The sequence below is a fragment of the Acinonyx jubatus genome, chromosome D2 (genome assembly GCF_027475565.1).
Source record: "Acinonyx jubatus isolate Ajub_Pintada_27869175 chromosome D2, VMU_Ajub_asm_v1.0, whole genome shotgun sequence".
In the NCBI taxonomy this organism is placed as follows: domain Eukaryota; kingdom Metazoa; phylum Chordata; class Mammalia; order Carnivora; family Felidae; genus Acinonyx; species Acinonyx jubatus.
This window is the reverse complement of record NC_069393.1, coordinates 24,062,268-24,089,734: the sequence shown is the minus strand read 5'-3', so window position 1 is coordinate 24,089,734 and position 27,467 is coordinate 24,062,268. Positions and strand designations below refer to the sequence as shown.

The window sequence follows — 27,467 nt, the reverse complement described above, 5'->3', positions numbered from 1 at the left end:
AGAAGGAGACACAGAATCCAAAGCAGGGTCCTGGCTCTGAGCTATCATCAGCATAGAGCCTGATGCAGGACTGGAACCCACGAACCGTGAGATCATGACCTCGGCTGAAGTTGGACGCTTAACTGACTGAGCCACCCAGGTGCCCCTGTTTGTGAGTTTTAAAAGCAGTTTCTTATATAGAACCCTTCAATAAATTCATGGCATATGTTGGTGCTATTACTGTGCAAAACTTACATGACTTTGTAAAATAAAATGTTCTGAAACAATTGTTGGTAGATTTGGGGTTTTATTTTTGTTTTTTTATTTGTTAATCATAAGTAAAATGGTGGAATAATTTTCAAGTTAGTGCATCAGGTTGGATAATAAGGTTTTAAAACATATGGAAAAGAAACATAAGCACTTATTACAGAAAAGATTAAGTATTCATTTGTGAAATTTCATTGAAACAAATGGAGAAATCTTTTCAGATATATAATGAATAAAAATCATTCTTTTTGCATGATTTTTTTGGTGGAAATTTTTATTGACGTTGTAAGATATTTATGATATAGAAGTAATAAGTGCTTCCCTTGTTAGTTATAAGCCATGTTTTGTATTTTTGGGGGACAAAATGTTAAGGGTTCTTAAAACCATGTACTTTTATTTTTAAGTTTATTTATTTATGTTGAGTGAGAGAGCAAGTATTAATACTTTACCCAAGTATTAGAGCACAGTATCTTGAATATCATTAACATGTAGTATATGACAACACAAATACATTATTGATAACTTTTTGCTCCATACCAGAGCAAAATCACCTTTGTATCATCTGAGTGAATCTTTACAACATCCTTTTCATGTACATTTTGCACGTGAGGTAACTGAAGTTTATGATGTAAGCAATTTGTTTATGTATTTGCAGTTTTTGAGTGGCAGACCTAAGATTAAAACCTAGACTATCCTGACCCATCCTAGAAATCATCCTAGTAAATGAATAACACCTAGAAAACATCCTAGAAATGTATAACACCTATTGATTACATAAAGCTTCTTGTTAATCATATTTTAAGCTCTGGGTCAGTCCTAGTCCACAAAGTTTGTACATCTCCATACTTTCATGATCTGTGGAGATGACTCAAATTCTTATGGATGACTCAATGATTCCTATGTAGGATATGTCTCTTGGTCAAATGCCGAGACTTTGGTACCTTAATGATACTTGGATGTTTTCTTAACTTTGTTATCATTAGTAAGCAGTGTTTGCATTTCCATGCTTGAAAAATAGGTAATACTTAGTTTTAGATCTTAATTTTATATTTGATAAAACTTTAAATATTTGTTTTTATTATACTGATTTCAGGATAAATGCCTTGGGCTCAAATTAACAGATAGAATTTGTCTATTGAAATTATTTTTACAAGAAGACAAAGTTGAAGGTGACATGAATCCAGGCTTCCTTATAGCTCAGACAATAGAAAATTTTTTGTTTCTGTCCCTTGACTGAATTTAAAAGCAGAAGAAAAATCCCATGGCACAGTTTCTGGGGTTTTTATTTTAGATTTTATTTTTTTTTCATTATTTATTTATTTTTAAATGTTTACTTACTTATTTTGAGAGAGAGCGAGCAGGAGAGAGGTAAAGAGAGAGAAAATCTTTTTTTTTTTAATTTCTTTTTTCAGTTTTTATTTATTTATTTTCAAAGAGAGAGCAAACAGGATAGGGGCAAAGAGGGAATCCCATGCAGGCTCCACACTGTCAGCACAGAGCCGGATGCCCTGCTCAAAGTCACAAACCATGAGATATGACCTGAGCCGAAATCCAGAGCTGGACCCTTGACTGACTGAGCCACTCAGGTGCCACGTGTTTCTGGGTTTTAATGTTGCTGGTGCTTTGTTTTGCTACTTTGTGCCATGAGGAAGTAAAAGTTGTGATATGGTGTTATCTATTTATGAAATGTGTTTTCTCTGTTCAGTTGTATGTTTTTAGCCACTCTACCTAAATAGCTGCTGTGCTGAAAAATTTGGAAGTACCTGATACAAATTTAGTGACTATCATTTATATATTAAGTATAGGCAGGTTAAGCTTTGAAGTTGCCATACTTTAAAGAGGCATTTTGGGGGGGGCGCCTGGGTGGCTCAGTCGGTTAAGCGGCCGACTTCGGCTCAGGTCATGATCTCGCGGTCTGTGAGTTCAAGCCCCGTGTCGGGCTCTGTGCTGACAGCTCAGAGCCTGGACCCTGTTTCGGATTCTGTGTCTCCCTCTCTCTGACCCTCCCCTGTTCATGCTCTGTCTCTCCCTGTCTCAAAAATAAATAAAACGTAAAAAAAAAAAAATAAAAAAAAAAAAGGCATTTTGGGATCTCACTAAGGTTAATGTTATACTGGCGATAGGGAAGCAACCTCAGCTAACTCCCAATGAGTCTTGCTTCTCATTTACAGTTGTAGAAATCATTAACATTTTCTTAATATGTTTCACCTCAGCACTCCTGATGGCCTTGAAACCTAAATTTGTGAGTGTATTACATATTACATTTCATTGTAGGACTTTTATTGAGCCTTATATTTCACATTTTGTTTTTATTCTTAGTACTTAAAAGATATTAACAATTAAATATAACAATGCTATCTCATATTAGTAAGAAAAGATGTGGAGTTCTACATACGGTTTTCTGCTATTTTTTTTTTTTGCAAAAAAATGGTAACACAGGTGAGAAAAGTCAATACACATGCTTGTATTTATTTATTTACACATCAAGGAACTTGACAAGGAGGCGAAAGAAACCAATAATCCTGGTTACCTTTGTGTGTGTATTTCAAATGGGGATATTTGGGGAATAGAAATAGATACAGGAAAAGGGGGAAAAGGAATGGAATATTCTCTGTATATTGTTTCAAGTATTTTGAGAACTATTTGAAAGTATAGTCTATTAAAAATCTTTTTTTAAAAAAAGCTTTTTAATATTTATTTTTGAAGGAGAGAGAGAGTGTGAGCGGAGGAGGGGCAGAGACATAGGGAGACAGAATCTGAAGCAGGCTCTAGGCTCTGACCTGTCAGCATAGATCCTGACGCGAGGCTCAAACTTGCAAGGCGTGAGAGCGTGACCTGAGCTGAAGTCGGAGCTTAACCGACTGAGCCACCCAAGTGCCCCTAAAAATCTTTTTCAAGCTACTTGCTGACCTCTGTGCCTTTCCGTAGCTGCAATTAGAAAACTTACTTCCTTTGTTTATGATTGAATGTTCATATATGAAAAAAAAAAACACTTAAATCAGAGATGGCATAAAAAGAGAAGTTACACACTTGTATAAAAATGTAATTTTCACTTGTTCCTTTTATTTCTATATTGTGGAATTGTAAAAATTGATTGAAAATGTCACCCGCAGGAGCCAGCTTTACTATTGGCATGATAATATAGTTGGTGTGTCCTCTCATGCAGAAACACCTAAATCCTGACATTTTTGGACATACCTCTTTTCACCAAAACTAAAGTTCTCAGTAGCAGGTGAATTTTAAATTAGTTTTTTTAATTGCATCTTAATTGAGTTAAATTATGATGTGAAGTAGAAGGGATAATATACTGTGACACTGAGTGATACTCTAAGGTAATTAAAAATAGTAGCAAAGTAGAAGGAAATACAAATAGACTGTTGTTTATCACAGGCTTTAATGCCTCCTCTTCATTTGATTTCTTTTTTATTTTTCCTCTTCCATGGTTTGATTTTAGTTGTTTTTCAGCTACTCAAAGAAATTTTATAACTGGTATATAATTGCACTTTTTTTTTTAAGTTTATTTATTTTTGAGAGAGAGCATGTGTGTGAGCAAGGGAAGGACAGAGAGACAGAGACAGAGACAGAGAGAGAGAGAGAGAGAGAGAGAGAGAGAGAGAATCCCAAGCAGACTCCCCTGTCAGTCCAATGCAGGACTCCATCTCACAAAGGATGAGATCATGACCTAAGGTGAAATTAAGAGTCAGTTGCTTAACTGACCGAGCCACCCATATGCCCCTACAATCCCACTTTTTAAAAATGGCATATAATTCCTGATTCTAAAGTAATATCCATTCTAGGACTTTTGAAAGACAAAAAGCAAGTTGTAAGGAGTAAAGTAAGTCATCTTTAATATTTTGCAGAAAATAACTATTAAAGAATTGGATACATTTTCTTTTAATCTGTATATACTTCCCCCCTCCTTTATGTAAAAGTAAATAGCTTCACTTTTATAAGTACTTGAGTACAATTTCTGAAAAAGTTGCTGGATTATTAAAAGGCTAATATACAATAAAATTTATTTTTTTCACGTATAGTTTTGTGAATTTTGGCAAATTTACAGACACCTGTAAATAACACCACAATAAGTATATAGAATGGTTTCCTCACTCTCAAAATTTCCTTGCACTGCTCCTTTTTTCCTATTCTTGACCTCTGGCAACCACTGAACTGTTCTTCATTTATAGTTTTTGCTTTTTTTCAGAACATCATGTAATATATAAATGTAATCATATAATATGTAATTCTTTCAGGCTGGCTTCTTTCATTTAGCATCATACTTTTGACATTCATTCGTACTATTTCATGTTAGTAGTTTGTTGCTTTTATTAAGGAATATTCCGTTATATAGGTGTATCATAGTTTATGCATTCACCCATTGATAACTTTGGTTGTTTCTTGTTTGGGGGAATTGTAAATGATGCTCCTGAAGACATTCATACACACATTTTTGTATGAATGTAAATTAAAAAAATTTTTTTTAACGTTTATTTATTGTTGAGAGACAGAGCGTGAACAGGGGAGGGGCAGAGAGAGAGGGAGACACAGAATCAGAAGCAGGCTCCAGGCTCTGAGCTGTCAACACAGAGCCCGATGCGGGGCTCGAACTCACAGGCCACGAGATCATGACCTGAGCCAAAGTCGGACGCTTAACCGACTGAGTCACCCAGGTGCCCCGAAAATTTTTATTTCACTTGGGCAAATACCTAAGAAGAAGATTGCTGGGTCATAGGGTAAGATGATGTTTAATTTCATAAATAACTGCCAAACTCTTGTCCAGAGAAGTTGTTCTATGTTGAATTCCTACGCGAAGTGTTTGAGAGTTCCAGTTGCTTTTTTCTTCACTACGTATTGTGACAGTTGGGTTTTGGTGATTTTAGAAATCCTGTCCAGTGTAAAGTGGTCTATCATTGTGGTTTAATTTGTTTTTACCTTATAGTAATAATGGGTGTTGAGCTCTATTAATTGGCTTATGTACTGTCTATTTTCTTTGGAGAAGTCTCTGTTCAAATCATTTGCCCATTAAAAAATTTTTATTTGGGGGGGCACATGGGTGGCTCAGTCAGTTGAGCGTCCAGTTTCAGCTCAGGTCATGATCTCATGGTTTGTGGGTTCGAGCCCCACGTTGGGCTCTGCGCTAGCAACTAGGAGCCTGCTCTGGATTCTGGGTCTTCCTCTGTCTCTCTCTACTCCTCCCCCACTTGTGCTCTCTTTCAAATATAAATAAACTTTAAAATATTTTGAGAGTTGAGAGAGTTGTTTTCTTTTAAAACCTTTGGATGGAAGTCCCTTTTCAGATATGTGACTTACAAATATTTTCTCCTGGTTTGCAGCAACAGGTTTTAATTTTTGTGAAGTCCAGTTTACCAGATTTTTGTTTTTAATTGATCAGAAATTTGGTATCATATCTAAGAACTGTGCTTAACTCGTGTCATGAAGTTTTCTTCCTTTGTTTTCCTTTAAATATTTTATAGTTTTAGATTTTCCATTCAAGAGAGAGAGAATTGAGATACTGATCAAAGTACGGCAGAGATAAAAACTATACATATTGATAAAATACTTATGCTTAATATAGTATGTATGTATGTTTATGCTCTATTAATGACAGTAGAAAAACTAGTGAAATCACCAGCCAAACTCAGCGGTACATCATTAGCCCATATATTAAGTTAAAATTTGTAATTTGTAAATATATACTCTTTTTTTTCCTGCTTCAACTCCAGTCATTAAATCAGCCTAGAATGTTATTTCTTGATTCTTCTATTATCTTCTCATCCTATGTATATGCAAGTTTTATTTCTTTTAATTTTTAATTTACTTTTATTACTTTTTTATTGACCTATAGTTGACATACAGTGTTAGGAGTTTCAGGTACACAACCTAGTGATCCAACAATTTTTCACGTTATGTAATGCTTACCACAGTAAGTGTAGTTACCTTCTGTTACCATAAAGTTACATTACAATTCTTATTGACTGTATTCCCTATGTGTACTTTTCATCCCCATGACTTAGTATTTTATAACTAGAAGTTTGTACTTCTTAATCCCCCTCACCTATTTTGTCCATTACCCCACCCCCTTCTCCTCTGGCAACCGCCCATTTGTTCTCTGTATTTATGAGTCTGTTTTTGTTTGTTTTGTTTTTTAGATTCCACATATGAGTGAAATAATATGGTAGTTGTTTTTATGACTTATTTCACCTAGCATAAGATCCTCTAGGTCCATCCATGTTGTCAAGATTGGCAAGGTTTTTTTTTTTATGGCTGAATAATATTCCTGTGCGCGCGCGCGCGTGTGTGTGTATACCACGTTTTCTTCATCCGTTCCTATATCAGTGGTCACTTAGGTAATTTTCAAATCTTGGCTGTTGTAAATAATGCTGTAAGACATAGGGATGCATATATCTTTTTTCTTTTTTTTTTTTAGTGCGCTTTTTTTTTTTTTTGAGGTGGTCGAAATATCCAGCAGTGGAATTAATGGATTTTATAGTATTTCTGTTTTTAATTTTTTGAGGAACCTGCATCCTGTTTTCGTTGGTGGCTGCACCAGTTTACATTACCATGTTCATATGGTCAATTAATCTATGACAAAAGAGACAAGAATATACAATGGACAGAGGATAAGTCTCATCAATAAATGGTGTTGGGAAAACTTGGCAGCTACATGAAAAGGATGAAACTGGACCACTTTCTTACATCATACACAAAAATAGACTCAATGTATTAAAGAGCTAAATGTAAGACCTTAAGCCATAAAACTACTGAAAGGAAACATAGGTAATAATCTCTTTGACATTGGCCGTAGTAACATTTTTTTTGGATAGTTCCCCTCAGGCAAGGGAAACAAAAGCAAAAATAAATTACTGGGATTACATCAAACTGCAAGTGGTTTTTTTTGTTTTGTTTTTGTTTTTGTGGGTTTTTTTGAGAGAAAGAACATACATGGAACAGAGGTAGAGGGAAAGAGAGAGAGAATCCCACGCAGGCTCCATGCTGTCAGCACAGAACCCAATGCAAGGCTCAGTCCCACAAACTGTGAGATCATGACCTAAGCTGAAATCAAGAGTTGGATGCTTAACCAATTGAGCCACCCTGCAAGTCTTATTTCCTAATAAGTTTAGTTGGGATTCTATTTTCTGATCACTCATATTTTTTTTAATCCTTTGTCTAAGAATGAGAAAGGGTTTAGAGAAAAATACAAGGATAAAGCTGGTATATAGTTGCTTGCAGTATGCAATTTCCTAAAATATCTGTACTTGTTTTAGTGTAATTGGCCTGCTTCACCAAATGTATATTAGAACAGAGGTTGGCAAACTTTTCTTTATAGGGCTAGACCATATTAAGACACTTTGATGTGGAATTAAGTTAACAGAAACTTTGCAGACTTAAGTGTGTATTGACTCAGTTCAATTCAAATATAGATAAGCCAAATGGATCTTTGAGGGATATCCAGTACAAATTTCAAGTCTCGGTGTCTTTAATTTTATTGCCAAATCTGACTCTTTCAGTCTTTTTCTTCCTATTCAGGAAAACACAATTACAGCAGGTGTTCATAAGATCCAGTTAACACTAGACAGTTGTATTGCTGCATCATACTATCGTTGTTCTAGGTTAATTATTAGGCCAGAACAAAAATGGATTGATTTTAGACATGGTAGTGACCTTAAATTTAAGGCGGTAGTAAAGTGTCTAGGGAGATCAGAAAATATTGTGTTCCTTGTTTGTTTTTGTAAGTTTTGTTTTTGTTTTTGTTGAGAGAGGGAAAGAGAGAGACAGAGACAGAGTGTGAGTGGAGGAGGGGCAGAGAGACAGGGAGAGGGAGACACAGAATCCAAAGCAGGCTCCAGGCTCTGAGCTGTCAGCATGGAGCCCCACATGGGGCCTGAACTCAGAAACAGTGAGATCATAAGCTGAGCTAAAGTCAGACCCTTAACCAACTGAGCCACCCAGGTGCTCCACTTTGTTATTTTTGAAATAAACTTTTTATATTTTAGTAATTTAAAGTGGTAGAGAAGTTATAAGTTAGGAAAAATAATGTTCTTTTTTTTATTTTATTAAAAATTTTTAAATATTTATTTATTTATTTATTTATGTATTTATTTATTGAGAGACAGAGTATGTGAGCGGGTGAGGGAAGAGAGAGAGGGGGAGACACAGAATCTGAAGCAGGCTTCAGGCTCTGAACTGTCAGCACAGAACCCAGCGTGGGGTCTGAACTCAGAAGCCAAGCCATGAGATTATGACCTGAGCTGAAATGTGAATGCTTAACCCACTGAACCATCCAGGCACCCCAGGAAAAATAATTTTACCTTATACCCCTCACTCAATTTCCCTCATTGTTAACATCTGACAATACCATGATATGTTTGTCAAAATTAAGAAATGACTTTGAGGGGCTCTTGGTGGCTCATTCGGTTTAGCATGCGACTTCAGCTCAGGTCATGATCTCTCATGGTTTGTGAATTAGAGCCCCGCGTGGGGCTCTGTGCTGACAGACCAGAGCCTGGAGCCTGCTTCGTATACTGTGTGCCCCTCTCTCTCCACACCACCCCTGCTTGTGCTCTGTTTCTCCCTGTCTTTAAGAAATGAATAAACATTAAAATAACAAATAAAGATGACATTGATACATTATTGCTAACTTGACTTTGTTTAGATTTCACCAGTTTTTACATTGATGTCCTATCTGTGTTTTAGTCCAGGATACTGCATTGCCTTTAGTTGTCAAGTTTCCCCAGTCTCCTCTGGTTTTTGACAGTTTTTTTCAGAGTTACGGACTAAATGTGTGTATCCCCCAAGATTCATATTTTGAAATCCTGACCTCTAGAGTGATGGTAGGAGGTGGAGCCTTTCAGAGGTAATTAGGTTTTAGGTTAGCCTCCATCCTATTGACTGGGGTTAATGCTCTTATAAAAACAGCCCTGAGAAGCTCCCTTCCCCCTTCACCACATAGTAAAAAGGCACCATCTTTGAACAGAAGTAGGCCTTCACACACTGAATCTGTCCACATTTTGATCTTGGACTCTTCAGCCTCCTGAGGAGTGAGAAATAAATTTCTGTGACTTATTTATCAATTTATTTATTTATTTTAAAAAATTTCTTTAATGTTTCTTTATTTTTGAGAGAGAGAGAGAGAGAGAGAGAGAGAACTAGCAGGGGAGGGGCAGAGAAGAGAGGGAGACACAGAATCTGAAACAGGCTCCAGGCTCTGAGCTGTCAGCACAGAGCCCAACGCGGGGCTTAAACTCACAAACCATGAGATCATGACCTGAACTGAAGTCAGTCGCCTGACCAACCAAGCCACCCAGGCACCCCAGTTTATCAGTTTATTTAAACTAAAAGCAAAACCAAAAACAGTTCACCCATTTTTCCCACCCTTCACTCCTACATCTGTCATTCACCAATCTTTTCATTGTGTATGTGGTCTTGTTGGATTTTTTTTAGATTCCATATAAGAGAATATACAAAATTTGTCTTTTTTCTTACTTACCATAATGACCTTGAGATCTGTCCAAGTTGTTGCAAATGGCAGGATTTTATTCTTCTTTATGGCCAAATAATATTCCATTGTGTGTGTGTTTGTGTATATACACGTATATACACTACAGTTTCTTTCTTCATCCATCAGTGGACACAGGTTTTTTCTGTATCTTAGCTGTTGTAAATAATGCTGCCGTGAACAAGGGTTACATATATCTTCTCAAGCTAGTATTTTTCTTCAGAAAAATAACCCGAAAGTCGAATTGCTGGATCATATGGTAGTTCTATTTTTAATGTTTTGAGGAACCTCCATACTGCTTTTCGTAGTGGCTACAGAAATTACATCCCCACAAATAGTATACAATTCATGCTTTTTCTCCACATCCTCACCAACGCTTGTTATTTCTAGTCTTTTTGATAATAATCATTCTCATAGGCATGAGGTAATATCTCACTGTGGTTTTGGTTTGTGCTTCCCTGTTAATGGTGTAGGGCATCTTTTTATGTACTTGTTGGCCATCTGTTTGTCTCCTTTAGAAAAATGTCTGTTCTGATCTTGATTGGGAGTTTTTTGTTTTTTAACGTATTGGGGGTTTTTTGTTTTGTTTTGGTGTTTTCCTATTGAATTGTATGGGTTTTGGATATTAGCCCCATATCAGATATATGATTTGCAGATATTTTCTCCCACATAGTATGTTGTCTTTTCGTTTTGGTAATGGCTGTTTTTTGCTGAACAGAAGCTTTTTACATTTTTTTTTAGGTTTATTTATTTATTTTTGAGAGAGACAGAGACAGCATGAGTGGGGAGGAGCAGAGAGAGAAGGGAGAGAGAGAGGGTGCCAAACAAGTTCTGCACTGCCAGCTCAGAGCCTGACGTGGAGCTCAAACCCATGAAACCATGAGACCATGACCTGAGCCAAAACCAAGAGTCAGATGCTTAACCAACTGAGCCACCCAGGTGCCCCCAGAAGCTTTTTAGTTTTATATAGTACCACTTGTTTATTTTTGCTTTTGTTGCTTTTGCTTTTGATACCACACTCAAAAATCATCTCCAAGATCTTTGTCAAGGAGATTTTTGCCTATGTTAGAAGTTATGGTTTCAGGTCTTACATTCAAGTTTTTGATCCACTTTGAGTTATTTTTGTGTATGGTAGAAAGGCATGGTCCAGTTTCATTCTTTTGCATGTGACCAATTTTCCCAACACCATTTACTGCAGAGACTGTCCTTTCCTTGTATATTTTTAGCTCTTTTGTCATAAATTAATTGGCCCATATATGCATGGGTTTATTTCTGTTGCTTTAAAGCTTACCAAGAGTACAGTATTTTTGTTATAGCAGCCTAATAAACAAACAGACACTTAGCCTTACCTCGTTTTTCATGACTTGACAGTTTTGAATTACTGATTTTGCATATTTTTGTTGTTGAGTTGTCTTAACTGAGTTTGAAAAGACCTGTTAGTATTCTATGTCTATTTTGATTTTTTTTTAATTATATCCTTTTCATTTTCTTAATTTCTTGCAGAGAGCAGATGTTTTATGTTAGATGAAGTCTAATTTATTTTTTCAGAGATTTTGTTTTTAAGTAATCTCAACACTCAGCATGGGGCTCAAACTTACAACCCTGAGAGCAAGAGTCACTCACTCTACTAACCGAGCCAACTAGGTGCCCCTAATTTTGTGTATGGTACAAGAGAAAGGTAGACATTTTTCTGTTCTTGGCATATGAATGTCTAATTGCTCCAGTACCATTTATTGAAAAGACCTATCATTTTTCCATTGAATTTCTTTGGAATATTTATTGAAAATCAGTTGATACATATGACTTGCTCTATATTTGGATTCTCAATTCTGTTCCATTAACAATAAATTTCTTGGAGCAGCTGGGTGGCTTAGTTGATTAAGTGTCTGACTCTTGGTTTCAGCTCAGGTCATGATCTCATGGTTGGTTAGATTGAGCTCTGTATAAGGCTCTGTGCTGAATTGTGTGGAGTCTGCTTGGGATTCTCCCTCTCTCTCTGCTCCTTCCTCATTCGCACATGCTCTCTTCTCTCTCTCTCTCTCTCTCTCTCAAACTCAATAAACATTTTTAAAAAATAATGTTTTGATTTGAAGACAATAGTATGAATTCTGTACTACTCAGTAATCTTATTCTGGCATACCATATCTCCTTTTTCTGTTATGTTGTTATTTTACTCACCTCATTTTTATTTTATGGTCTTTTTTCCCCCATATTACCTATGTTCTACATAATTGAGAGTTAAAAATAGTTTATGTTTACTTTAAAAACAATAACACTTTGGGGTGCCTGGGTGGCTTAGTCAGTTAAGCCTCTGACTCTTGATTTTGGCTCAGGTCATAATCTTCTCAGGCTCTGCACTGACAGCACAGAGTCTGCTTGGGAATCTCTCTCTCCCCTCTCTGCCCCTCCCCACTGATGCATGTGTGCACGCTCTCTCTCTCTCAAAACAAATAAACATTAAAAAAATTACTAAAAAATATATTTTTAAAAATAACACTCCAGGACCAATTATGTACCTTATGAAGTATAATGTTTATCAGTGCGAATATAGTTTCTCCAGTAGTAGCATGTTATATAGCTGTTGTAGTATAATATCACAGTTAGTAAATTGGCATTGATACAGTTGCCAACTTTTTCAAATTTCGTGTGTGTGTGTGTGTGTGTGTGTGTGTGTGTGTGTGTATGTGTGTTAGTGTTGTATGCAATTTCATCACTTGTGTAGATTCCTATGACTACCGCCACAGTCAAGATTCAGGGAAGTACCATTGCAAGGGTCCCACGTTCATGCTTTTATAGCCATGATGACCCGTCTCCCCAACCCCTGGACAGCACTAATCTATTTTCCATCTTTTTTTATTTTATTATTTTTTTTTAATGTTTATTTATTTTTGAGAGAGAGAGAGAGAGAGACAGAGCATGAGCATGGGAGGGGCAAAGAGAGAGGGAGACACAGGATCCAAAGTAGGCTTCAGGCCCTGAGCTGTTAGCACAGAGCCTGGTGTGGGGCTTGAACTCACGAACAGTGAAATCATGACTTGAACTGAAGTCGGACGCTTAACTGACTGAGCCATCCAGGCGCCCCTCTTTTTTCCATTATTATAATTTTGTCTTTTAAGATTATTGTATAAATGGAGTGATACTGTATCTTTTTGAGAATGCCTTTTTCACTCAGCATAATTCCCTTAAGTTTCATTACAGTTGTGGGCCTCAATAATTTGTTCCAATTTATTGTTGAGTAATATTCCCATGGCATAGATGTATCCAGTTTATTTAATCATTCATCTGTTGAAGGACATTTGGATGGTGTCTGGTTATTTACTCTTAGGAGTAAAGCTGCTGTGAACATTCACGTACAGATTTTTGTGTTAATATAAGTTATCTTTTTGGGGGTATCAGTGCCTGAGAATGCAGTTGGGAGTCATATGGCAAGCATATGTTTAGTTTTGTAAGAAATTATCATATTCTTACCCTGAGTGGCTATACCATTTTTTATTATCAGTAATGTATGAGTGATTTAGTTTTTTTCATCCTTGCCAGTATTTGAAGTCATCAGTGTACTTTTATATTAGCCATTCTGGTGTGTATGAAGTACCTCACTCTGTTTTAGTTTGTATTTCTCTAATGGCTAATGATGTCGAACATCTTTTAATGTGCTTATTTGCCATCTTAATGTATCATCTTCAGTAAAATGTCCATATCTTTTGCCATTGCATTGTATGGGTTTTCTTTGTTTGTTTTGCTTTTTACTGATGTACACTTGTATTCATTGTTATGGAAGTGACTGCATCTGCTGTTAGGTACTACTAAAATTTCATTTTGGTTAATCACTTGTCTCAGCAAGATGGAGTCCATTCTTTTCCTGTCAATCTTGATGCCTGCTTTTGTCATTGGTATCCATATATGTTTGGCTTTATTTGGAGGCTTTTTCTTTTTTTCCTCTGTTAGTCCCCCATATTACTATTCTTATATCATACAAACTTCATTACTGTGGTTTTGCTTGGGGTTTGGGGATTTTTTTTTTTGGAAGTTTATTTTTTGTTTTGTTTTTTTTTTTAGTTCTTTGAAGGTTTTTGGTTTTATTTTAAATTTTTTTCCTTTCATGTCTTTTTTTCTCATACTGTTTTGTTACTATAGCTTTATCACATGACTTGGTATCTGGTGGGACAAAATATTGTGCTGCTTCTTGTCCTTTTGTTCTCACATACATTTAGAATCTTGTTAAGTAGGGAAGGTATTTTGAATCAACTCTACTATTGAAAACAACTGTAAAAGATGAAACAAAAAAAATAAAGAGCTTATCTTATAAGATATCACAGTCTCCAAGGCTGTGAAGAATTACAGAGCCAAAGCTCGGGTGAAAAGAAAACCAGTCCACTGAGAAGGACATTTGAGACCTTCTTTCCCCCTGATGGTGTACAGATTCCAGAAAAGGCCACTGAGAGGTTGAGAAGCTAAGCAGTTGTTTTGACATGCTTACTGGACTAGGGAGACAAAAGTTGGAGTTCAGGACCTCTAAGGACAGAGCTGTTTGCTAAACAAACCTCTCTGGTTTTATGCTAAAACCTCAAGGAGCTGTACTCTATATCAGGGTTTCTCAGTTTTACTACTGTTGACAGTTTGAACCAGGTAATTCTTTGTTGTCAGGAATTGTCCTGTGAACTGAAGGATGTTTGGAAGCATCGCTGGCCTGTAGACTCAATAGATGCCAGGACCCACTGTGACAATCAAAAGTAACTCCATATATTGCCAAATGTTCTCTGGTTAGCGAAAATCACCCCTATTTAGGGAAGATAGCCCTAAAAGTATACTTGAATAAACTAGGCCTTACAGGGATTAAAGCCCATTTTGAATTGAAGCACCTAGTGCTCATCACAAGTGCCCTCCTTAATGCCCATCACCTGTCTAACCTATCCCCCGCCCACCTCCTTAACCACAGCTTACTCTCTGTGGTAAGTGTGTCTTGTGGTTTGTTTCCCTTTCTCCCCTCCGGCCCCCCACTTCCCATATGATCATCTTATTTGTTTCTTAAATTCCACATATAAGTAAAATCATATGGTATTTGTCTTTCTCTGTTTGACTTACCTTGCTTAGCATCGTACCCTCTAGTTCCATCCACGTCATTGCAAATGGCAAGATTTCATTCTTTTTGATGGTTGAGTAATATTCCATTGTATATGTATACTACATCTTCCTTATTCATTTGTCGATGGATATTTGGGTTCTTTCCATAGTTTGTCTATTGTTGAAAATGCTATAAACATTGAGGTGCATGAACCCCTTCAAATCTGTATTTTTGTATCCTCTGGGTAAATAGCTAATAGTGTAGTTGCTGGATTGTAGGGCAGTTCTATTTTTAGTTTTTTGAGGAATTTCCATACTGTTCTCCAAAGTAGCTATACCAGTTGGCATTCCCACCAAAAGTGCAAGAGGGTTTCCCCTTCCTCCACATCCTCACCAACACCTGTTGTTTCTTGTGTTGTTAATTTTAGCCGTTCTGATAGGTGTGAAGTGATATCTCATCATGGTTTTGATTTGTATTTCTCTGATGATGAGTGATGTTGAGCACCTTTTCATGAGTCTGTTAGCCATCTGGATGTCTTCCTTGAAAAAGTGTCTATTCATGTCTTCTGCCCATTTTTCAACTGGGTTATTTGGTTTTTTTGGGAAGGGGGTTGTTGAGTTTGATAAGTCCTTTGTAGATTTCAGATACTAACCCTTTATCAGATATGTCATTGGCATTTATATATCTTCTGCCATTCCATAGGCTGCCTTTTAGTTTGGTTGATTGTTTCCTTTGCTGTGCAGAAGCTTTTTATATTGATGATTTCTAGATATTTTAATAATGCTTCTTTAAAAAGTTTTACTTTAAAAATGATTCCAAAAACTAGAAGAGGAAGGAAAGCTTCCAAACTTACTGTGCAAAGCCAGCATTACCCTGGATACCAAAACTACAAAAAAAGAGAACTACAGGCCAGTAACTCTCATGAACGAACAGAGATGCAAAAATCCTCAACAAAACGTTAGCAAACTGAATCCAATAATACATTTTAAAAAAAATCATTCACTCTGATTAAGTGGGATTTATTCCTGATGCAAGGATGGTTCATTATTTGCAAATCAATCAACATGATACAGCACATCACCAAGAGAAAGGATAAAAACCATATGATCATTTCAATAGATGCAGTAAAAGCATATGACAGAGTACAATATCTACTCATGATAAAAAACCCTCAACAAAGTAGGTTTAGAGGGAACATACCTCAATATGATTAAAGCCATATATGAAATACCCACAGCTAAGTTCATATTCAATGGCGAAAAACTGAGCTTTTCCCCTAAGGTCAGGAACAAGACACAGATGTCTACTCTGACCAGTTTTATTCAACATGTTACTGGAAGTCTTGGCTACAGCAACCAGACAAGGAATACCTTCCATATTGGTAAGGAAGAAGTCAAACTTTCAACTATTTGCAGATGATATGGTAATATACATAGGAAACCCTAAAGACTTCACCGAAAAACTGCTAGAACTGAACAGTGAATTCAGTAAGGTCTCAGGGTACAAAATCAATGTACAGAAATGCATTGCGTGTCTATACACTACTAAGGAGAGGGCAAAAAGAGAAATTAAGCAACAGTCCCATTTATAGTTGCACTAAAAATAATAAAATGTCTAGGAATAAACTTAACAAGGAGGTGAGAGACCTGTATTCTGAAAACCATACAACACTGATAAAAGAAATTGAAGACCGGGATGTCTGAAGGGGCTCAGTTGGTTAAGCATCTGACTTCAGCTCAGATCATGATCTAATGGTTTGTGAGTTCGAGTCCCTCATTGGGCTCTCGGCTGTCAGCCCAGCGCCTACTTTGGATCCTCTCTTTCCCTGTCTCTCTGCCCCTCCACTGCTCGTGCTCTCGCTCTCTCTCTCTCTCTCTTCCCCCACCTCAAAATAAATGAATAAACTAAAGAAAGAAATTGAAGTCCACACAGATGGAAAGACATTCCTTATGCTCATGAGTTGAAAGAAAAAATATTGTTAAAATGTCCATACTATCTAAAACAATCTATAGATTTAATGTAATCCCTATCAGTATACCAATAGCATTTTTCACAGAACTAGAAAAAACTACCCTAAACTTTTTATGGAACCACAAAAGACCCTGAATAGCCAAAGCAGTCTTGAAAAAGAAAAACAAAACTGGAGGTATCACAATTCAAAACTTCACAGAGAGAAAGCACAAGTTAGGGAGGGGCAGAATGGGAAAGAGAGAGGATCTCAAGCAGGCTCTGCACTGCCAGCACAGAGCCTGACACGAGGTTCAGCCCCATGAACTGTGAGATCATGACCTCAGCCAAAGTCAGATGCTTAACTGGCTGAGCCACCCAGGCAACACTGAACTTCACATTTTAATTACAGATCTGTATTAATCAAAAGAGTATGGTACTGGTACAGAAATAGACATAGCAATCAATGAGACAGAAATAGGAAGCCCAGAAATAAACCCACACTTATCATGTGGTCAATTAACCCTTAACAAAGTACGCAAGAATATGCAGTGGGAAAAAGTCTCTTCAACAAATGGTATTGGAAAAACTGGAGAACTGCATGCAAAAGAATGAAACTTGACCACTTTCTCACACCATACACAAAAATAAATTCCAAATGCATTAAGGACCTAAATATGAGACCAGAAACCATAAAATCTAAAACACAGTAATGTCTCTGACACTGGCCATAACAACATTTTTCTAGACGTGTCACCTGAAGCAAGAGAAACAAAAGCAAAAACATATTATTGGGACTACATCCAATTAAAAAACTTCTGCACAGCAAAGGATATAACTAGCAAAACTAAAAAATGGGAGAAGATATTTGCAAATGACATATTTATAAAGGGTTAATATCCAAAATATGTAAGAAATTTATACAGCTCAACACCCAAAACCATATAATCCAATTAAAAAATGGGGAGAAGACATAAACAGAGATTTCTCCAAAGAAGACATCCAGATGGCCAATAGACACATGAAAAGATGCTCAGCATCACTCATCATCAGGGAAATGCAAATCGAAACAACCATGAGATATCACTTCACACTGGTAAGAATGGCTAAAATCAAAAATACAATAAACAAGTGTTGGTTATGATGTGGAGAAAAAGGAACCCTCTTGCCCTGTTGGGAATGCAAACTGGTATAGCCACTGTGTAAGACAGTATGGAGGTCCTTCAAAAAAGTAAAAATGGAATTACCGTATGATTCAGTAATTACACTACTGGGTATTTACCCAAAGAAAACAAAAAAGATAAATTAGAAAAAGTATAGACACTCTTGTGTTTACTGCAGCATTTTTTTGCAGTAGCCAAATCAGGGAAGCAGCCCAAGTTGCACTGATGGATGAATGGATAAAGAAGTGATATATGTATACAATGGAATGTTGTTCAACCATAAAAAGAATGAAATCTTGCCATTTGCAACAATATGGATGGATTTAGAGTGTATAATGCTAATCACAATAAACCAGCCAGAGAAAGACACATTGCACATGATTTCACTCATGTATGGAATTTAAGAAACAAAAGAAACAAAGGAAAAAGAAACCAAGAGACAAACTCTTAACTATAGTGAACAAATGCATGGTTACCAGAGGGGAGTCAGGTGGTGGGATGGGTGAACTAAGTGAATGGGATTAAGAGCACACTTACCTTGATCACTGAGTAATGTATAGAATTATTGAATTTCTGTATTGTACACCTGAAACTAGTATGACACTGTATGTTTATACTGGGATTAAAAAACAAACAAACAAACAAAAAACCTTGGGGCTCCTGGGTGGCTCAGTCAGTTGAGCATCCGACTTCAGCTCAGGTCATGACCTTGTGGTTTGTGAGTTTAAGCCCTGCATTGGACTTGTCCGTGCAGAGCCAGCTTCGGATCCTCTGTACCCCTCTTTCTCTGCCTCTCCCCTGTTCATGTTCTCTCTCTCAAAAATGAATAAACATTTATTTAAAAAAAAAACTTTTAGGGGCGCCTGGATGGCTCAGTCGGTTGAGCAGCTGACTACGGCTCGGGTCATGATCTCGCGGTCCGTGAGTTCGAGCCCCGCGTCGGGCTCTGTGCTGACAGCTCAGAGCCTGGAGCCTGTTTCAGATTCTGTGTCTCCCTCTCTCTGACCCTCCCCTGTTCATGCTCTGTCTCTCTCTGTCTCAAAAATAAATAAACATTAAAAAAAATTTTTTTAAATAAAAAAAATAAAAAAAACTTTTACTTTCTAATAGATGCAATTAATTAAATGAAATTAAATTTTTACTTCTGTATCTAACAACCTGACAAAATTTTCTTAACTTTCAACATGGAGGATATATCCATCTGCAAATAATGACAGTATTTCTTTTTTAGTCTCTTGTGTTATTAATATTTCTTTTTCTCTTTTTTCTTTCAATAATTTTGGACTACCATTTTATATTGAATAGATGTGATTGTGGGCTTCTTTATCATCATTGAAGTTGGTCTTTGCTGTAGATGTTCTTTATCAAGTTAAGGAAATTCTCTTTTCGTTTTGCCCGATTCTTTTTATCATGAGTATGTGCTGAGTTGTATGGAATACTGCATCTGTTGACTGTATTTTTCCATGTATTAAAAAAAATTATATGTAATACTGTTTTCCTCCAACAAATTTATTAATTTTTTGAAAGGAATTTATTTTTAGAAGAAAAAACATCGGGCAGAGATGAATGGAATGGAAAATAAATACAAGATATTTTGCTAATATTTTAATAGCTACAACAAATTAGTACAGAGAATGCCCTGTACAAAACAACACAAAGTTTCAAAGATTGAAGTGTTCCTTTAATCAAGGTTGAAGATTTCAGGAACTGGTGTTGGGAGTTTAGGCTGTGGTCCTTGTTTTTGGATGGATCACTGGGTCTAGAATAGTCTATGCTTTTTTGTTTTAATTTTTTTTTAATGTTTATTTATTTTTGAGACAATGCCAGAGACAGAGTGCAAGCAGCGGAGGGGCAGACAGAGGGAGACACAGAATCTGAAACAGCCTCCAGGCTCTGAGCTGTCAGCCCAGAGCCCGACGCGGGACTCGAACTCACGAACTATGAGATCATGACCTGATCCGAAGTTGGACGCTTAACCGACTGAGCCACTCAGGTGCCCCTAGAATAGTCTATACTTTTAACCAGTTTTAAGAAAGACTATTTGGCCTTGATAGAAGTAGATGAAGTATTGGGTTTCATGGGTGAGGTAACTACCAAAGTTCCTCCCAACAATGTAGTGCCAGGTGGGGTTGAATTCTTATTACACTATTTCTTAATAGCCATATTTCTTAATATGGGCCACAATGCCCTTCTCTATATCATATTTCTCCAGTGTCTCAGGAGCATACCTCACAGAGTCCTGTTTCATCTCCTCCAACATATTGGCGATTTTTAATCATGGTTTTTCATTATTATGGTAGAGCAAGGACTGGCATATGCCTACAGTCCCTTGGAAGAGGGCCTGACAATGCCCAGACCATGAGACCCGCTGTTGCTGTTGAAGACGTGGTACATCTCTCACTATTGTACTATATTGAGTGACATTTATAACATTTTCTAAGAGTACTACCCCTAGATTTCTTGGGTTAACCCAAATCAGTTCTAATGAATGATCTTTTTTCATATTGTTGGCCTTAGATTGCCATTAACTTTTTTCAGGAATTTTTGCATCTGTAGTCCTGAGATTGGCCGATAATTTTTCTCTTATATATGTTGTTGGCTTGCTTTTTGTCTGAAGGTTATGCATACTCAAAAGATGAGCTGAGAAATACTCTCCCCTTTTATTCTGGAAGATGTTTTAAGGATTGGAATTAAGTTTCTTGAAAGCATGGTAGAACTTAACTGTAAAGCCCTTTCAGCATTCAGGCTGAAGGAAAATCATTCCAGATAAAGGCATGTAAGTGCAGAAAGGAATGAAGAGTGTCAGAGGAGTTATAGATAAATATAAAGATATTTTATAAAATATAAAATTGAGGTAAATACAAATATAAAATGTAAGTAAATTTTAAAGTATTGCCTTTAAGAAACTATTTACTGTGATCTATAGAGTTTAAATCATAAAAGTAAAATATATGACGATAATAGCACAGTGGGTGACAAGGAAGGTTAATGGGATTAAACTGCTATAAGTTGCATTATTTTTAAAATTATTAAACTGCTAATTATGGTAGGTAAAAATAATTCAGGAATTTTTTTCAATCTATTAAACACCAAAATAGTTATTAAAATTGTATAACTTAAAAGTGAATAAAATAGGAAGTAAAATAGGAAAAAAAATGGAACAATAAAACATCTGTTTAATTGAAAATGCATTTAAAAACAGGTAAACTGAGGGGCGCATGGGTGGCTGAGTTGGTTGAGTGTCCAACTTCTGCTCAGGTCATGATTTCATGTCTCATGAGTTTGAGTCCCACATTGGGTTCTCTACTGTCAGCCCAGAGCCCCCTTTAGATCCTGTCTTAATGCTCTCTCTGCCTTTGCATTGCTTGCTCGGTCTCTCTCTTTCTCTCTCTCTCTCTCTCAAAAATAAATAAACATTAAAAAAGAAGTAAACAGAGCAGATGGGACAAATAGGTAACAAATAATCAGATGGTAGACCTTCACCCATTTATACTAGTCATTGTATTACATTGAAATGGATTAAGCAGTTCAGTTAAAATCCATCAATAGGCAGACAAAATAAAAAACAAAACCCAACTCTGTGCTGTTTATTAGAGCTATACTTAAAATATAAAAGAGATTGAAAATAATACAGTGGAAAAAGGTAAACTATTCCAAGGCATCATTAAAAGTTGATATAATTATAGAACTATTCTACAAATACTCAAAGTAAGAATTATTACTAGAGATTTAGAGAAACATTACAATGTTAAAATGGTCAATTCAATAAGAAGATATAAGAACTCTAAATCTATATGCTTTCATAAAGATTAGCTTCAAATTCGCTAATATAGAGACTGAAAAACTTAAAAGGATATAGATAAAAATCCATGGTCACTCACGGCTTGTGAGTTCAAGCCCCGCATCGGGCTCTGTGCTGTCAGCTCAGAGCCTGGGGCCTATTTCCTTCTCTCTCCCCTCTCCTGCTCATGCTCGCTCGCTCGCTCACTCGCTCTCTCTCTCAAAAATAAACATTAAAAAAATTAAAACAAAAAGATTACAAGCGTTTTTAAATTATAAAATTTACTTTAGTATGAAATGATTAAATGTAGAGCCGTACAGTATTTGTGTTAAAAGGAACCAGAAGAAGTTTAAATTCAACTGCCTCTTTAGACAGATGAAGAAACTATCCTGCTATTGTATTTCCTCTGTACTCCTCTGCATTATGATTTTTCTCATATGAGAAAGTTATCATAGGTGTAAGGTAATTATCATAGGTAAGGTAATATCATATGTGTAAGGTAATTATTCTTAGGGATTTTAGAAGAGACAGAGAGGGTGCCAAAGTCACATTAGTTAAATATGGCCAAAGGCACCTTTCTTTCAGGAACATTAGGGTGCCTGGTTCTCTTACTAGTTTCTCTTGCTTATTAATTTTAAGAACTGTTAAAGCTTCTGCACAAATTAGGACATATGCATTCTAGGTTTATATGACTTTTTCTTTCTGTTTTTCTTGTTTGGAGTTGTTTTGTTTTGTTTTGTTTTGTTTTGATTAGAGGCTGAAGTGAGTTTCCACCAAGGTGTCTCCAGGAAGCAGAGAGGCTACCCTCCCTCTACCCCTCAAAATAAACCGGGATAGCAGAAGTGATGATACTTTGAATATAAAGAGCCTGAGGGAGAGCTGTAAAAATGAGTCACAGAGGAGTCCACAGCACCACTGTGCTTGGTGTACTGTTCAGACAGGCTTTAAAGCATATTTGGCCCAACTTCCAAGTGGAAGGAGTTAAGAATAGAAGCACTAGGGAGGTAGCAGAGGATAAGTACTAATTAGCTGCCCTTTCCCTTCATTCCATCTAGTTGCAGAAAAGACAAATCTTTCCATTTAACCTTTATATCTTGTATTTTTTACATTGTCTTGCAAATTGAGACAATGGTATCTTCCTTTGCTAAAGTAGAAAAATATAGTAGAGAATGTAGTTCATCTCCTTGAAATAAGAGGGAACTAGAAATATAGTAGATAAATTTTATAATATACTTACTTTAGTGGTTTTAAATAGCAAGTGGAACTTTAAAGCATCCAAAGTTAATTCTCCCCATTATACTAAATAGTCACCTGTTCACTGTAGATCTTCTTACCAGTTCTTTGTTAAAGTAGTGAAACCAACTAAGACAATTTTAAGCAGAAAAAGGACTTCAGTAAAGAACTTTGGAATACAGGTTCCCGGCAAGATCTGAGACCAGGCTTGCAGACTGTGCAGGAACCAATATAGACAGGAAATCAGATCACAAAAGTGGTTCTGTGCTGGACAGAGGCACTATAGCAATACCATTAATGCTTATATAGCCATACATCTTGGTTTTTCTTGGTAATAATTGATGGTTCATTTCACTCTCAGAAATGTCCCAGTTTGGACAATAAATTACATTGTCACTATTCTGATGTTGGAACATTACTGCCTCTGGAAAGCAGATGAAGATTCTCCTACTTCTTGGGATACCTGGGTGGCTCAGTCAGTTGAGCACCCAACTTTGGCCCAGGTCATGATCTCACAGCTCGTGAGTTCGAGCCTGTGTTGGGTTCTGTTCTGACAGCTTGGATTCTGTGTCTACCTCTCTTTCTGCCCCTCCCCTGCTCTCGCTTTCTTTCTCTCTCTCTCTCTCTCTCTCTCTCTCTCTCTCTCTCTCTCTCCCAAAATAAACAAAACAACAAAAAAAGATACTTTTACTTCCAGTACCCTTGCCAGCATTGACTTTACTTGTCCTTTGCTTCTTCCTACAGGCTTTAGATTCAAATTCTGGGGCAGATTTGTCTGAATGATAGACTTAGTTGCTAAGGAGTCTGGAAATGTATTGACATTTTCCAGTTTCTATAGGTGAGAGACTGCCTGAAAAGGTAGGGGTTTCTCCCAAAATAAGAGTTTCATAATCTAGACATTCAAAGAATGCAGATATTGAGTGTATTATGTTTCAGTGATTGTCCCATTTTACTTTGTCCCATTTTTTACATACCTTTCCTTTGGTATGTTCATTGCTGTCCTCTTCCTTTGGGGCTGTCTAGATCTGTTAAGCAGTTATCAAAGTGAGTTATGTATCTGTTCAAAGAGAATGTTACTGAAAGTATAAACTAGTTTTTTTGTTCTTAATTTTTTTTTTCCTATAAGCAAGGAGACTCCACTGGGATGAAGGAAATAATATTTGCCCATTCTCATGTCTTAATTATGTGAAAATATAACTGGTCCCACTATAAAAGATAGAGAATTTGGCTTAATAAAAAGTTAAAACATCAAAAGATTATTTCTTCAAATTTTTTAAGTTTATGGAGTTCATGTAGCATATGTAGTCAACTCTTAAGCATCTCTAAAATTATGCCATTACATCTGGGTCTATCTTGGCAATACATACTTAAATTGTATCTGAATAACCTTTAGAAAAACTCTAGGGGCGCCTAGGTGGCTCAGTTGGTTAAGTGTCTGCCTTCGGCTCAGGTCATGATCTCACGATCCATGAGTTCGAGCCCCGTGTTGGGCTCTGTGCTGACAGCTCAGAGCCTGGAGCCCGTTTCAGATTCTGTGTCTCCCTCTCTCTCTGCCCCTCCCCTGTTCATGCTCTGTCTCTCTCTGTCTCAAAAATAAATAAACGTTAAAAAAAAAATTAAAAAAAAAAGAAAAACTCTAAACTCCCAATCATATTTATATCTGTTTTAAAGAGCTCCAAATAAGCTTTTTAGAAATAGTATTTCTGGGGGCGTGTGGGTGGCTCCATTGTGACTCTTCATTTTGGCTCAGGTCACGATCTTAGAGTTTGTGAGTCTGAGCCCTGCATTGGGATCTATGCTGCCAATGTGGAGCCTGCTTGGGATTCTCCTTCTCCCTCCCCCTCCGCCTCCCCCTCCCCCTCCCCCTCCTATACTTCCTGTCCCCGTCTCTCCCTCCCCCTCCCCTCCCCCCTCCCCCCCTCTCTCCCCCTCCCCTCCCTTCCCCCTCTCCCTCCCTCTATCTCTTTGTCCCTTCCTGGCAGTGTTCATTTCTTTTGGTTTAGAATTTTTGCCTGGATAGAAAGAACACTTGGGTTAGTTGTAAGATAACATGTACTTTATAAACCTTATGAGTTTATATATCTTTTAAACTCTATCAGTTTGTACCAGTTTCATTGGAAGTTGTTATGATTAAGTAAAATAATGAATGTGTAGATTTGTTTTTTAGATTATCAAATACTTTTTAAATGGGAAGTATTTCCTTACTTAGTAATAAAACCTGCAGAATGTCACTAAGTATACTTTGTGTCTAGGAAGACAGGGCAGATGCCTCTGGCTCATCTGCTTTCTGTTTCTCCTATAGCTAAATGAATGAAGCAAAGCAGGAAAGAGACTTGAATAAACGATGGCCCAGGGAACAGCTTTGCCACTGTAAGGGGAATACTATATAAGAAAGAAGGTGGGGGCACCTGACTGGCTAAATAGGTAGAGCATGTAACTCTTGATTTCAGGTTGTGAATTCACAACCCCACGCTGGCCGTAGAACTTACTAAAAAAACCAAACAAACAAACAAACAAAAAAAGATAGTGGATTTTCTACGACTTTACAAAGCATCTCAGAAGGATATGAAAACTAAGGGGTTAGGATCTAATGCAGTGGTCACTAATTAGGAATTAGCTTTTCTAAGCTCCTCTTAGCATTCTTCTGTTGTGGGGCTCTTCTTGTGTGAATTCTCAAGGCCTCCTAACAGAGGATTTGTGTAAAACCAAGGAATCATGGTAACATCTTGATGATCACATTAAAACACATTGTGCTGAGAACTTTTATGGTATTTGTCCTTTGTATTCTAACCATTATGATTCAAATTGAATTTTTCATTCTTTTCCTTTTCCTTTTTTTTTTTTTTTTTTTTTTTTTTTTGTGCCCTAGATTTTATTAAATATCCCAGGAAGTAGCTCTAGGAATAAGATTCTTTCAGATTTCTTCCTCACATACATGCCTTCTACTTCCTTCCCCCCAGCAACACATAAAGTTGTTCTTTCCTCCATGTTTCTTTACTGGGAAGAGCAGTGATTGAGAACTTTTCAGTTCTAGATGAGGTTTGAAATATAAGCAAAGTAAACATTACTGAGGTTAAAAATTTTAGAGGCAGGGTGCCTGGATAGCTCAGTCGGTTAAGCACCTGACTCTTGGTTTCTGCTCAAGTCATGATCTCAGGGTTGGTGAGTTCAAGCCCCACATCGGGCTCTGCACTGACAGCATGGACCCTGCTTGGGATTCTCTCTTTACCTGTCTCTCTCTGTTCCTTCTTGCCTTGTGCTCTCTCTCTCTCAAGAAAAAAAAGAAGAAATTTTTTTCAAATTTAGAAGCATATGTGCAGTACCATAATATCTTACCTGATCTTAAAAATGAAGTTGAGGGGAGCCTGGGGGGCTCAGTCAGTTAAGCATTTGAGTTCAACTCAGGTCATGATCTCATGGTCATGAGTTTGAGTCCTGCATTGAGTGAGCTTGAGCCCCATTTGCGTGAACCCCACCTCTCTCTCTCCCTCCTTGTCTCTCTCTCTCTCTGCCCTTCACTCACTTGTGCCTTCTCTCTTGAAAGAAAGAAAGAAAGAAAGAAAGAAAGAAAGAAAGAAAGAAAGAAAGAAAGAAAGATAGATCTTTAAAGAAAATCAAGTTGAAAGGCATTATATAGTAGTAACTTGTAAACTTGGTAAGTACATAGTTACATAAACCCAGATGCCTAGATTTGATACTACTCTTATATGCTTACTAAAGACGTTAACATGGTTTAGATATTTCTATCCATTATTTTTTCAAACAATTATAATGGTTCAAATTGCATGTCACAATCAAAACGCCAGGTTTCAAGAGGAATTGTATTTAGAATTAAGTGTCCTTTTAACTGAATATTAAGTAGAATATTTGGTTTTATACAGTACTGTAAAGGCCTTTCTTGTATTTCATTGTTCTCACAACTAGATAATCATCATTTTTGGATAAGTATCCAGTTGGTTGTCTTATAAATTTTATTTTCAAGGTTGAAGCTACCTAGAACAGCAGTCTCTGATAGCAACATTTAGAGGCACTTTCTCAGACTGCTGTACTGACCTTATCCTCTGTGAGGTAGTGTCTCCATTTTTCTGGGTCAGTTCTTTTTGTGAAGGACTAGAACTCCTTAGCCTAGGGAACAAGACTTGAAAACAAAAGAAACCACAGTTTTAAAAAAAGATCCTGGATTGTATGCTTAGCATATATAATTATAGGTTATACTAACCTGTGTTAATTACTATTTTTATGCAGGAAATATAAAATTGATACAATTTGATTTATTAAAGTGGTGAAAGCTAAGTTAAATTTTTTTCCTTATTCTAAAAAGAGGAAAGTCTGTCTTTTTAAAAAAAAAAAACAAAACTTGTTTGAACACAAATTTATATTCAGAAGGAATAGCAAAGACCATGTTTCATTTCTCCTTTATTAAAACTTTTGATGCCAATAAATCAAATTTAATGGTACTGAAAAAGTGATATATGTTTAACAGTAATGGAATATATTTATTACCTTTTATTGGGTCGGCATCTAATGTATTCTGTGGCTATA

The 27,467-nt window shown here is 36.6% G+C and overlaps 2 protein-coding genes across 6 annotated transcripts in view; one reads left to right on the top strand and one right to left on the bottom strand.

Moving 5' to 3' along the window:
• The window catches only part of JMJD1C (jumonji domain containing 1C), a 265,419-nt gene that overhangs the window by 92,067 nt on the left and 145,885 nt on the right, over positions 1-27,467 (top strand). The gene's annotated exons all lie outside the window — the stretch shown is intronic.
• On the bottom strand, positions 19,929-20,180 carry LOC113600160 (dynein light chain 1, cytoplasmic-like). Its single transcript, XM_027062100.2, is given in 1 exon segment — positions 19,929-20,180. A coding segment is annotated over 1 exon segment (243 nt). The 5' UTR covers positions 20,172-20,180.